The 13,392-nt window shown below is 44.7% G+C and overlaps 1 protein-coding gene across 6 annotated transcripts in view; it reads right to left on the bottom strand.

The window, feature by feature from the left end:
• Positions 1-13,392, bottom strand: part of LOC119167187 (FERM domain-containing protein 8 Bili) — a 99,585-nt gene that overhangs the window by 6,726 nt on the left and 79,467 nt on the right. For all 6 annotated transcript variants that reach the window (XM_075866954.1, XM_075866959.1, XM_075866958.1 and 3 more), the window contains 5 exons: positions 10,487-10,672; positions 8,659-8,788; positions 8,393-8,545; positions 7,324-7,435; positions 4,693-4,788 (listed from right to left, as the gene is read on the bottom strand). In XM_075866954.1, coding sequence (XP_075723069.1) covers positions 4,693-4,788; positions 7,324-7,435; positions 8,393-8,545; positions 8,659-8,788; positions 10,487-10,672 — 677 coding nt within the window. The remainder of the gene's footprint in view (positions 1-4,692; positions 4,789-7,323; positions 7,436-8,392; positions 8,546-8,658; positions 8,789-10,486; positions 10,673-13,392) is intronic.

Genomic DNA, 13,392 nt, shown 5'->3' on the forward strand with positions numbered 1-13,392 from the left:
TCCATACAAACAGCAAGCACCTGACCTCTGAAAAACGGAGAATCTATGTACACCTCTGCTTCTGGTAAGACTTTTGCAGATCGGTCCAATAAGCGAATGGTACGGGTGCTGCCAGTCAAGTTGCAGTCAGGAACTAGCGATCGTTTCACCACTACTGTATTGCAACCGGTATCCCGCAATAGGGTAACCCGCTTCCCTTCGAGATAGCCCTTTACAGTTGGCATTTGTTTTGACCCGTTGTCGCAAGTTGCGTTGCTTTGGGTCCCATCACACATGTCATGACAATGTTTCTCATCCTGATTGTCAGGCGCACCTTCCATTGATTCCCCATGCTGCACTTTCTGGTATCCCAAGACGGAACATGATGCCTCTCTACGTTTTCCTGAGCTTGAGGGACAACTATCGGATCTGTGCCCTGACTTCTTACAGATCCAGCACGACGTCGACTTGGGTGCTCGAGACTTTGTCCAGCAATCGGAAGCTCGATGACCCGGCTTGTTGCACAGAAAACAAAGCGGTTTTCCTTTGCTTCCGCTGACAGTGTCAACTTTAGCTGTAGCCATCGGTTTCCCCTTTTCGCCTTTTCCTCTAGCGAGATTCACAATTCCCTGAGCTTCCAAATATTGATCAGCCGTCGTTGCCAACGTGTCCAGGTTATGACATCCTCGCTCCTTCAGGAAGACAGCCAACTTCTCGTCGCACCGCTTGAGGAATTGCTCGGACACCATCTTGTCTCGCAGTGCATCATAAGTTTTGGGAGTCTTCGCCAGCTCCTGCCAATGGTCGAAGTATCCACAGAGACGTCTCGCGAACTGTCGACCTGTCTCAGTATTCTCGGGCCGGGCATCCCTAAACTTCGTGCGGTATCCCTCCTCTGTATAACGGAACCGCAGGAGGAGCGTCTGCTTGAGCTTTGCGTAGTCCGTAGAGTCTTCTGCAGACATCCGTCCTACCTTGGTCAAGGCTTCTCCCGTTAGACACAAGCTCAGTGACAGGGCCCACTTGTCGGTTGGCCAGCCTTGGCTCATGGCAACCCTCTCAAATCTCTGGATGTACACATCCAGTTCGTCCCTACTCTCATTGTAGGGCGGAATCATTTTGTGTGGGCTGCGAAAACTCTGACCACCACTCATACTATCGTCCGCAGAACTCGTGCTCGGCCGCTGCGCTTCTGCGACACGACGTCGCTCCTCGAGCAGGAGCCTTTCAGCCTCCATGCGAACTATTTCACGCTCATGCTCCACCTGTGCTGCTAGCCGTGCCTCCTCTCGATCTTTTGCTCTCTGGTCCCTCATTTCTTTTTCCTGAGCGCTCACCCATGCCAGCAAAGCCTCACCACTCAGCCCTATCTCCTTCCCTAGCTCAACTAGCTTTCTCTTGTCGTCCATCTTCGTCCGCCACACACAAACAACGTGAGGCTCTCAGATGTGAGGCGAGAGCTTAGTCCTGTCTCGCGGACGCCAGAAATTGTGATGGTTAAGGACATTCGTCACTATGTTTGTTGATAGCGGACGAAAAAGAATTAACATCAACAATGGATGCGAACAAAAGAAGCGTTATATTGTACACTAGAGAACGAAGTGGCAGGTGAAAATAAAACTATATGTCCAACCCTACACGCCAAGCGTCACGCAACATGTACGAGAGTCAGACCTCTATTATGCAGAGAGCTCGCGGCCACGCTTACTCAGAGTCCAGCGCGTAGAGTTCTCAGTTCGCAAGAGGAAAACGCTGCCTCACAGTTTGGGTCCCCGTCGCCCCGACATGATGCGATCGTCGACGTGCGCAAGGGCAAAGGTGGCACGGTTAGAGCGGCTGGAACGGCTGACGGCACACGGATGCGCTACCGTGTGCAGCGCCGTTTAGTCAGACGTCGCGGCCAGCAGTCAGCGTCGCAACTCCTGAGGTTCAGGGTCAGGCCCCAGCTCACGAGGACCACGCCCGGTAGGCCTCGCCCACGAACCTGCTCCCGGCCACTGCACCCAGGCAGGAGCCGTTCAGCAGGCCCCGTCCTTGCACCTTGTACAAGCAGGCGGACTCGACACCGAACGAACACGCCGGAGCTCGACCTGGCCAACACGTACGGGTCCCACGTCCGGCTCAGGAACGCTCCCAGGAACTCGTCCTCTCGAGCGGCGCACTGCTTCGTCTGCCTTCGTGGCCTCCACGCTCGAGCTCGCTTTCGCACGTTCCTTCTTCTTCTCCTCTTCTTTTTCATTTCTTGTTATCGCCTTCGTGCCACCTGCCCTCCGCTCGTCTTCTTCAGTTTCGGTTTGACGTTCCTCGGCGCTTTTAAGTCCTTTTAGCCACAAATCGTACCTAAACACAGCACTTTTGTGTCCTTTCGTTACACTATATATAATATATATATATAATATTTATAATATATATATAATATTTATAAGACATTAAAATATTGGGGGTCACTTTCTGTGAAGACTTAAACTGGGATCCGCATGTGTATGATGTTGCCAAAAAGCTTGCCAAGGCATGTGGAGTGCTTTCGAAATTCCGAGATATAGTTTCTCCAAAAGTTAAACTCCTCATTTATAATGCTTTATTTCACTCGCACATCAATTACTGTACCCTCGTCTGGGGAAACATCACGCAAAACAACAAATTAAAATTGATCAGGCTGCAGAAGAAAGCAATACGACATATTGCAGGTGTTCCATACGATGCTCATACATCAACATTATTTACAACATATAACGTGCCCCAAGTAGAACAACTGTACAATTTCAATCTCTTTGCTAAATACAAACATGGTTTGAATAGTAAAACCAATTTTTTAACACTGTGTCAGCTCAAGGAGTCACCCGCAACACCTTACAACATAAGGAAAAGAGACACATGGCAAATACCGTTTTCGCAAACGAATTACGGTTTTAAAAGTCTTAAGTATATCATGCCAAACTTTCTGAATCACCTAAACAACAAAGGCATTACGCCTGATACGCTGACAAACAAGCAGTGTAAAGAATATTTAATTAGCAACCCCAGAGAGCCTGGGAATTTGATCAATTAATCTCGAGTTCATCTTCACAATGTATTTTTTATAGTATCATATTCAATTTGATAATTCGTTTGAATAGAAGTGTATTTTTGCCTTTTCATATGCACATGTACAAACATGAACTGTTTCATGTATTTTTGTTTTGGTTATGCACTGTTTCAAGGTAGTGTTTCTTATATATATAAAGTATGTTCTTTTGTATTCCTTCTCACTTTGTTCTCCCATATTATGCCGCATTCTTTCAGTGTTTGCGATTTTACATAATGTCTGCAGTTGAAGTTTGCTGCTAAATTTGTTGATATTTTACTTGCTTGTGTTATGCGTTCTTGTACATTTTCTGTTTTACTTGCTTGTATTTTATTTCTTTTTTTTTTTTTTACATCACCACGAGTCTGCGGCCAATCTGCTCTGGGTCAGGAATCCCGTCAAGGTGCTTTTTAGCAGCTTTCAATTCCTGTCCCTGCATCTTTTTCACTTTTTAATCTGATTGACATTTTGTTTTGTGTTGACCATTGCCATTGTGTGAAAACACTGAATCACTGTACTTTAACATGGTTGCTGAAAAATATTGCTGAATAAACTGAAACTATAATGATATAATTATAGTATAATAATATTTCGCTTGCGTGTCCTCAAGAGCCTCGACTACCGATCAGCAGCGTTTTTTGACCGTGCTTAAAAAGTGTAGCAGGGCCTCTTCATTTACTGTCCTGCAAGCTTACAAATTTGCAGTGCTGGGCATCGTTGCGCAGTGTACACAGAAGTTGAAATTTTCTGTGCAATTTTGTTTTCCTCTGTCCATTTGCATGCACGATTCCGAGAATAAACATGCATCAACACGCTCAGCAAGAACCTACACTGCACAGTCAAGCTTTTGGAAGACAGATTACTCATCAGTATTTCTGTCTAACACAGCTTGAGGGTTCGATATCAGCATCAAATGAAAGCAGAACTGAGGCAAGCATTTGCAATGCGTGTTTCCAGTCATCACCACTGGCCGGTAGATGCATGAGGTTTGGCAGCGCTGCCCACATGCGCAACTGTCCATGGTGATACCTGGACCGTGTCCACTATCCCACTACAAGTGCTTGCCGCTGTTCAAGTTTAATTTGACGGCAACAGTATACTTTCATTTGCCACATTCAGGAGAATGTGCGGCGATGTTGAAATTGACAACTTTGCAGCATGACTGTACAGCCCTAAGCGACAAGCAAAAGAACACTTAGCTAATGTTTTAAGCGACAATCCTCAGTGATTTGTGGATGCAAATTCAGCCCACTGATTTTTAAGAGCTACTTATCACCTTGAACAGTTTGCATTATTGACAGTTTTGTGCTTAACAATTGTGTTTTGCCACTATATTCTGTTCAAAAATCATATCAGTGTTACTCTTCATATTTCTCAAGTCCGTAGATGGTAAGCACTTCAGAGGGTTTACGAACAAAATTACCAACACCTTGGGCTACAAAGACACAAATGCGAGAATGAACGAGCTCGCCAGGCAAACAAGTGTGCTGACAAAAACAGGAAAATGACTTTCTTAAAACTGTCCGCCTTTTCTTACCGGTAGGAAGACATTCAATAGACCTTGCCAATCAATTCTGCACAAAACTAACGCTGCATCTCCAGGTTCCGGCAGGAATATGCAGCGCAGCAGTTGTACTCAACGTACTCACCGCTGCTATTGAATTTGGCAATGGAAAGTTTGCGCAAGCGCCCGGACAGTCCCTGCTCCTGCCTGAGTTTCTTCACTGTGAGCGGCACTTGAATATCTGTAACACAAACAGGCGTTAAATTGTGGGGTGTGGGTGTTTCATCAAAAAGCTGCATTTTCACATCTTTTCTTTGAAATCGACACAAAAAAAAAAGAAAGCTTATTTACTGTACAGCACTCTATTTCACAAATTCCCAAGAAAGAATAGCAATAGGTGGTGTCAGCTCGACAACAGTAACAACCGCTTTGTCTCATAGAGAAAGGGAAAAAATTCGATCGCTATATCTCGTTAACCAACCTGTCAACACTCAATTCATCCCGTTACCTGCACATTTCCATTCAATCATTACTCTTTTTGTGGAAGTGGCCCTGTACGGTGGATAAATAGAAGTAAACATTCAACTATCCTTTCACCTCATTTTCACTCCAAGAAAGACCACGAAGCCAGTACCTCTAGTGTGCTGCACAAAACTTGTGAGATTGGAGAACCTAGAAAAAACTGCTATACCTTCTAAGGGTATGACTCTTAACAGTCTACAAGCAATTTAGTTATTGGCCTTAGGTACTGACATGTGACAGTTACGGCATTTTAAAGCAAAAGTTTAGGATAAATGAGTGCCTCCTCATCGCACAGGGCACTGAAACGTCACCAGCCACTGAAAGACCAACCAAAGATATTTTCCGCCGGCTTCCGGTATAATTTTTAAGCTTCCTAACCAGTGGGTGCACTGCATTTTTCTTTCTCTAAATTAGAAAGTGCTCAGTCATGCAGACTGCCGTTTGAGTTGGGCACATTACTGAAAACAGTGAATAAAAAAAATTCAGGCTGTTCTATTTCATATTCAAAGCTAACATAATGCAAATATATTCATATTACACTGAAATGATACATATAAATACCCTAGTAGCTACAGAAGAACAGAGCACAAAGGCCACATGATTTCAATGCAACGATATGATGCAACGGTTTTCCTAGACGTACTGCAATCTCAACAAACATGCAGATAGAGGGCGACTATGACACATGCACCAACTTCACAAAAGGGTTTTATTTGAAACTGGGCAAACTCGGCACACACTACAGACTTTCAATAGACAGCGAGCTCAGGGCTACAAATTGTTTGCAGATTCAAGTATCAATCCACTTAAACTGTGTTTTATGCCAACAGGACACTTCTCTGAAAGAGCAGTAGACACCCGCGTTGCTGTGATAGCCAACAGTAGCAACACATTCTTTTACCTTGCTGTGCAGCAAATCTACAACATAGAGTAAAACTTCATTAATTCAAACTCGTTTATTTCGAAATCACACTTAATTCAAATTGTTTTCACGGGTCCACATTTTGAAATATAAGTATGAGCAAATAATTTGAAGCGGTGCAGTACCAGTTCAGATAAATCGAAAACTTTGGGTGCCATGTGCTAATTGCTAATTTCACCGCGAATCCATGCAAACGACGGCTCTTCAGAGCCACAAGGCAATGCAACGTAGGGACACTGATGAGTGGCAGCTTAACCACCACAGTCTCGCTACTTTCAGCGCAAAAAGGAAAAGAGAAAAATTCACAGCTTATCCACAGAGTGAATGATGATGAATGAGGCGAAGCGTCCGTCCGTCTGTCTATCAGACAGACGGACGGACGCTTCGCCTCACTCATCATTATTCACTCCGTGGGTATGCTGTGAATTTTTTAATATAACAGCGCCTTCTCATTAATCGTCAACTATATGAAAGCCACTAACATGATCTAGTTATATTATTTCCAAGGGCATATACACACAACACCATCTAGTGAGCAATTCTTATTACTAACTAGAAGTGGCTACTAGTGAAACACACTATTACGAGGGTGATTTAGCGGTGCAACTTTTGAGCGGTTGTGTGTGTGAGCCATGCATGTTATGAGTATTGTAAGCAAGTTTTTATAATTAAATGTACACTTCTTTTCTGCCCCTTCTAACGGTGCGTGTTTTGTGTTTTCTGTCCTATTTCTTTTTGTGGCCATCCCTGCCAAGGCTGACAATCGCAACAATGGAACTTCCGGCCGCCATCAGATGCCGGGAAGTCGCATGACGTGTGCAGAAATGTCGGGTATGACACCGGGTATGAGGTCACACTAGTGCCAAGATTTGAACAGAAACAAAAAAATGTCTTGCCTGGCAATTCATAAGTATAGCTTTTTTGTCATTTTCAGTGGTTGGCCAGGGCCACCAGTGGGGCAACAACCAGTAGTATGCCACTTGATGGTTCTTAGTGCTTTGGCCACATTACTACTGCCATAACCAAAGTAAACGGTAATGTTCAGCTCTATCACTGACACTGCATGTGATGTTTCTGCTAGTCACATGTCTCTCCCACATGTGACCATTAGCCTCTGTGGTGTAGGAAAACAATTAGCTGCACTGTGTAAGCCTTTCATTCAGTGATGCGTCTGTCTAATGCAGTTGCACTTTACCTGACCATTACAGAGTCATAATACCCCTTATGCTGCTGCAAGTACCACTTCTCTGTAGAAACTCTTCAATGTAGCTTAATCATGTCACACAATCCATGACTAACTGCAGACAAAGGCAGTGGGAAGGAACGACTCACCATCATCTGCTCTGGAGTTCACTGTCGTTGCGTCAGCTTCAGATTCAATCCAAGAGGCTCGCTTCTTCAATTCATCGACAATTGTGGATATCAAGGCGTCCATGAGTACGGCCTGCAGCACACGAAATTGTTTTGGAATGACAAGTACTATAGATACGTGCTCTAGATACGGTGCAGGTGCTAGCAATCTGTACATCCGTAAGTCAGAAACCTGGTACGTATAAACTGGCAAAAGTTTTCCGATAGCGGGAGGGCCTCGATATTCATGCTCGGGTTTTCTCGGATTTCCGGTATGTTCAGGAGCATTGCTGTCAGATACAACTTCCTCAACATCACAGAGCATTGCAGGGTAACAAGACTCACATTTTTACTGAACTCGAGAAATCACAGCATATCCACGGAGTGAATGATGATGAGTGGGGCGAAGCGTCCCTCAGCCCGTCCGTGCTTCCGTTCGTTCTTGCTTCCGTCCGTCTGCACAACTATCCATGCATCTGTCTGTCCGTTCGTTCATGTGTCTATCCATCCGCGTGCTCGTCCATCCGTCTATCAGTCCGCTAGTCTGTCGGTCCGTCCATCCATGCATTAATTTAGTGAACACTCCGAGTACCACCACCTCCCATCTCGCATCCCCTGTGGCACATAGCCCCTCTAGAGCGGGTATGTGCCACCGGTGGCTACGTACATCACCAACCACAAACACCATGGGATGTACAGACCCATGCCCTAAGGAGCTTCGTCCCTAAAATCACTTCACCCACATGGCGGTCACTGCATTGCGAGTACTTTATCCACGTTTTGAAAGCTGTTTTGAAAGTCGGGTTACAGCACTGCAAAGACCCGGGCTAGCCTAAGTGCCTGGGCTGGGTTTGGGCCCATAAGTTTGGGGCTTGGGTCAGGCATTTAATAAAACCAGGTGTTATATAAGTCACTATTACACATCAGAAAGCTGTACCAGATGCAATACGATTTGGTAAGGGTGCAGGCATTGTGCGTTAAATCAATTAATGCAATAAAGCCAGCAATATAGAAGTTTAGTTGACATATTCCTCAAGCTGTTTTGGCATACCTGTCGCGAGAAGATCTGAAGTACGGACGTCTCATTCTGCCCCGGTAGTTGGAACTGCAGGAAGAGGCAGGGCAGGCAGTCAGGGTTGTCGGGCTGCGTCGGGCAGGCATAGTCCCACGACAGCTGCTTGTACGGCAGGCTGAGCAGCACCACCTGTTTTGTACAACGACCACATGTGACAGTCAGCTTTTCGGTACAGTCAAAGTTTGCTACGATGACGTTGCATAGAATGCAAGAGTGACTACGTTACGAATAATATTCATTACTGGCTGGCTTGGGTCCATGACGTGAACGCCGTCACGGTTGATGGCCACGAGGACGGGCAGGTCGTAGTGGTTCATCAGCGATGCTATACCCGTCACGGGCCTCTCCACCTGACCGCTGAAGAAGGCGCTCCTGCGAAGGTGACCAAGAAAAGCATGCTGAATGCCACTATTTTGTTGTCAGAAAAGTGTCAAACTAGTCCATACGACAATGTACAAAATAGTGGGGACTGATTATGGGCTCATTTCTCTTGCTAGACACAACCTAAGTGAAACAACCCTCAGAATTACACAAACATGAACATCTAATAAAATAATAAAAAATTGCCTGCTGCTGTAGCTTATATGTTAAAACATTGGACGTGTTATCTGAAGGTTGTAGGTTCGGTCTTTACCTGCAGAAAGTTGAATATCATCCCCTTCAATTCTTTACGTTTATGGTACAATTGCTATACTGCATTTAAACATATCGATAATATAACCTATAGCTCTGTTGTCTTTTGGTAAATTAGGTTGCACTCACTCAGGAATGAATCATAGCTTTCATAAAAATTTTGTAATGCTAATAAAACCTACAGACTGCCTTCTGAATTAAGCATGCAATAGGCATTTCATCGCTGTTCTCCAGCTTAAAGGAGCACCCCAGTTCAGATATATTTTCTTTCTCTCGCTCTCCTTCTTGCTCTCTTTGTACTAGTTCTCTTGCACAATAAGGTTATTGCATCCGACTACAGAAAGACAACTGCATGTGTTGCGTGAGCAAAGCAGAAGAACAAATAATTCATTATTGTGGTTTAGAGTCCCAAATCCACAACACGAATATGAGAGATGCTCTAGTGGAGGGCTCCGGAAATTTCGACCACCTGGGGTTTTTTAACGTGCACATAAAAGGATTTTCTCCTCTGGCTGAAGAACAAAAACAGAGCGAAGATGAAGACGAAGACAGCGTGTGCTGAGTGATGATCATTATACTTCCTGTTAACACTACGCACACAGCACAACGAAAAGCTTAAACAGCTCTGCGTCAAAACATGCAGCATCGTTGCAGCTAAAGTTGGAAAAGCAGGTTTTCTAAAGCTCTGTATTGAGGCAACTAGCAACAATACAGTTGCCAGATGCTCACTACACCATAAATAATGATATTTGCCAAGTAGTGAAGCACTTACTATTATGCCATTATTTGTCAATCTGCAGAAAGTGAGATATCTAAATGTAAGGCATTACGCACACTTTGATAATGCTGGGGTTGATGACCATGAAGCATTATGGCCGCCCCTTTGTCACGGGAAAGAAACTTTCAAGCCCCCTCTCCCCCCATGTTACAAAATTCACATAGTGCGATGCCTGGTTGTTTCTTCATTCATCTGCCACGCTACATTACATAGCGCCGGTTGGGTTAACACTGCACACAGTGCGCAAGGATGCAGGACAACAGGGCAGCAGCCAAGACACAGCCCCACAACAACATCGTCGTCTTCATTCCTTCTGTCATTTCACCCATGCCTGAGGTACCTTTCTATACTCGTTAAAATATGTTAATGTGATCCCTTGCCTGACATGACACCTGCGTAGAAATTTTTTGCGGAGTACTAATAAGAGCCAGAGTGGTTCTCAGGTAGAATATTCTGCTGCCACGCGCAGGGCCAGATTTCATATCCCGCTTGATCCCGCATATTTTTTTTTTCTCATTGCGCGCCACAGCCGTCGTGGACACCAGTGGTGGCAGATAAGAATGCCACAAAAAGAACTGCTATTGTGATCTCAACAGCTTTCGCTGTAAAAAAATTCATTAAAAAAAGAGAAAAGATACTAGAGGATATTTTTCACCCACCCGTAGTAAGGGAATGCCCAGCAGAATTCCAGGTACTTGCGCATCAGACGGCTTTCCTTGACGTTGCTCGCAATGGCCTTGTAGTGCTCAGAGAGACGACGCTCGGGGCCGTTCTTGGCGCCCAAACCAAGAAGGAACCAGTGGGAGCGGCAGGCGTGCTCAGGCAGGAAGTCTCGAATTCGAGACCTGCACTCCCACAAGGAAACAAAAGAAAGGTGACAATGTTATTAATGGAACAAGTGACTATAGCACATCGTTGGATGAGAGAGATACAAGGCAGGACAAAGTGAAAGAGAAACTTCATGTGAAGAGAGATTTCTGTGCTGGCATGCATGCGAAGGACAGTTAACATGCCACTAAGTATAAACCCTTAGTGGAAGCATTAGGGTGCGACCATTTTTAGCTGATAACATAGCAGTTTTGTATGCGTATTGAATAAAGAAATAGCACTGCAGGGAACTCGCATGCACAAGAACATCGCCTCCGTAACTTGTGTCGCTGGCGAACCTTATGGTTGGGGATTACGTGGCCTCTCCCACTCTTGGTATTTGACTGGCCCATAACATCGAGCCTTTCACAGAATATCTGCTGGTTTTATTTGGTGCTCTTCGTGGGAATCCATCAGGAGAGAACCTTTTTCTTCCCTTTGAAAAGGGTGGCCTCAGCCTGGTACGTTTGTTTGTGCGACACTTGGTGCTGTGATTTTTTTACCTCAAAGACGTGTGCCGGCCCTTTCTTTATGCGGTCCTTCGAAACTGTCCTTCCATTTATTTATGTCACAACAGGCGTTGCTAAGGAATTTTAGTTATGGGGATTCCTAAAGGAAATTGCTAATACTGTCAATTTTTCGAATGGCAGATTTTGCTTAAGGCATTTGTATAATACTGACAAAACAATGCTAACTACTGCACTTGCGAGTAACCTTTTCCGTGAACTTCTTTATCGACTGCCATATTTGTTTTTGTCTGGCCATGGTGTATTGTTTTGTGTACTTAGAATGTGAATATCTCCTGCAGCAAAAACATTTTTCTTTAAACTGCACACTTCCACTCTACCAGTGAAGACGTGGCTCAATGAAAAATCAAAATATGTGCTCTGGACAGTAAGCTGTACACTCTGCAACAAACCTGACTCAATAGAGCAGTGTTTCATACATTGATGTGACGCATTTTATTCTTGGGACGTTCTAAAAAGAACGATCAGAAAAGAAATTCAATTCATGGCTCATGGTATTACGTTCCTCCTTTTCAAAGAAAGCCCTACCAGTAATACTCTATATGATCTGCTTGCGTCGTTGGGCCTTTCTACACTACAGAAAAGTTCCATTATTGACAGACAGGCCGAGCCACCACGGTTGGCGATGTCCGTCTTCTGAGAAGAAGCTGCTCAAGTGCGTAGTGTTGTTAAGACCTTCAACCCCATCCCAAAGGGGCCTCCCCTTCTGGACGCTTTTGCGTGTTTTCCTGACTTCCGATGAATTACGCTGTGCCTAGTTCACGATTTCTGGTGTTCATTCCACGCATTAAAGAAGAAAAATTCGGCAGATCCCACGTACCTGGGAATCAACAATATGCGAAGCCCGCGGAGGGAAGGTGACCGTGTTGCAATTCTTTTTATTGATCGACACGTCATGAAAAGGCGCTTAATATATGTACAAATGTTGCACGCACAGACATATGTTGAAGGGCTTCAGATGTTTATATAACCAGTTGTTTGCGCTTGCACAACGATGCCAACTGGAACACGGATATTAGCAACATTAGAAGCTGATTTGAAGCGCTCACGCTCGTGAGGTTGCTGGCCCTGGACACTGCTACATAAACCAACTTCCGCGCATGGCAACCGACTATACAATTGACATTAACCCGCCGTGAAGGCTCTATCAAACAGTACATATGTAATGTTTATAAAATTGAGTAGGCAGTGCTGCAACCACAATGGACATTTCACGAAGATTAGCGTCTATTTGAAAAGTAGTTCCGAGACCTGGCCTAGCTGTGTGGTAGAATGCTTGGCTGCCACGCAGAATGCTTAGGTTCGATACCTGCTAGGACTCTGAAATTTATTATTTGCACTCGTCAGGGGATCTACGCTGCCTATGTCAGGTTGTTCTTAACACTGAAATTTAGTCTATGCCTTCGTTGGATTGACGCAGCCGATGTCGGGTATTGCTTGACCCTTCAGCGCTAAAATTGCCTGCGTGTATTCTCGTCCTTCCTGACTAAATACTAAGTGTCAATCACCTGTGGCACATACCCGCATACCAGTGGCACATACCCGCCTGTGGGTATGTGCCACTGTCTGGCGGGAAGTGTTTGACGATGTACGCGACGGGATTGCGACACTAGTGATTTCTTAACGAGCCCGTCATATTCGTCAAACCATCTTACCCTCCCATGCTAATTTTAATCCACTCCAAGTTAAGGGGGTGACCACGAGAGCACACAAACGTAAGCGGCTAAATAGATAGATAGATAGACACGCTCAAAGTCGCCGAAGTTCGCTAAGAAATGCTTCGCATTTAAAAACAAACACTTAACGTCTATTTAACGTTTGGTGACCACGGTCATTTCGTATTATGACATGAAAAACAGGCAAAATATTAGTTTGTCGACCGAGGATGGTGACCACCGTGGATCAAAAATTGTGCGTACGCAGGGGTAGGTGGCTATACTTATTTCATCGTAAAGTCGGAGAAAAAAATTAAGGGAGTCTCACACACTAGTCGTGCCAAGCCTGAAAGAAATGCAGTTGGGCGGCCTTCTTTGTCTCCCTTTCCCTCTGTTTTTTTCATCTCTTTTGTTTTTGTCTACATTGATTCTCCATCCTCTTTCTATCCTTGCTTTTCCTTCTTCCTTTTCTTTCTCCCTCTCTTTCCCTCTTTCTATGTCTATTTATTTCTCTCT

This window comes from Rhipicephalus microplus, chromosome 6 (assembly GCF_043290135.1).
Source record: "Rhipicephalus microplus isolate Deutch F79 chromosome 6, USDA_Rmic, whole genome shotgun sequence".
NCBI lineage: Eukaryota > Metazoa > Arthropoda > Arachnida > Ixodida > Ixodidae > Rhipicephalus > Rhipicephalus microplus.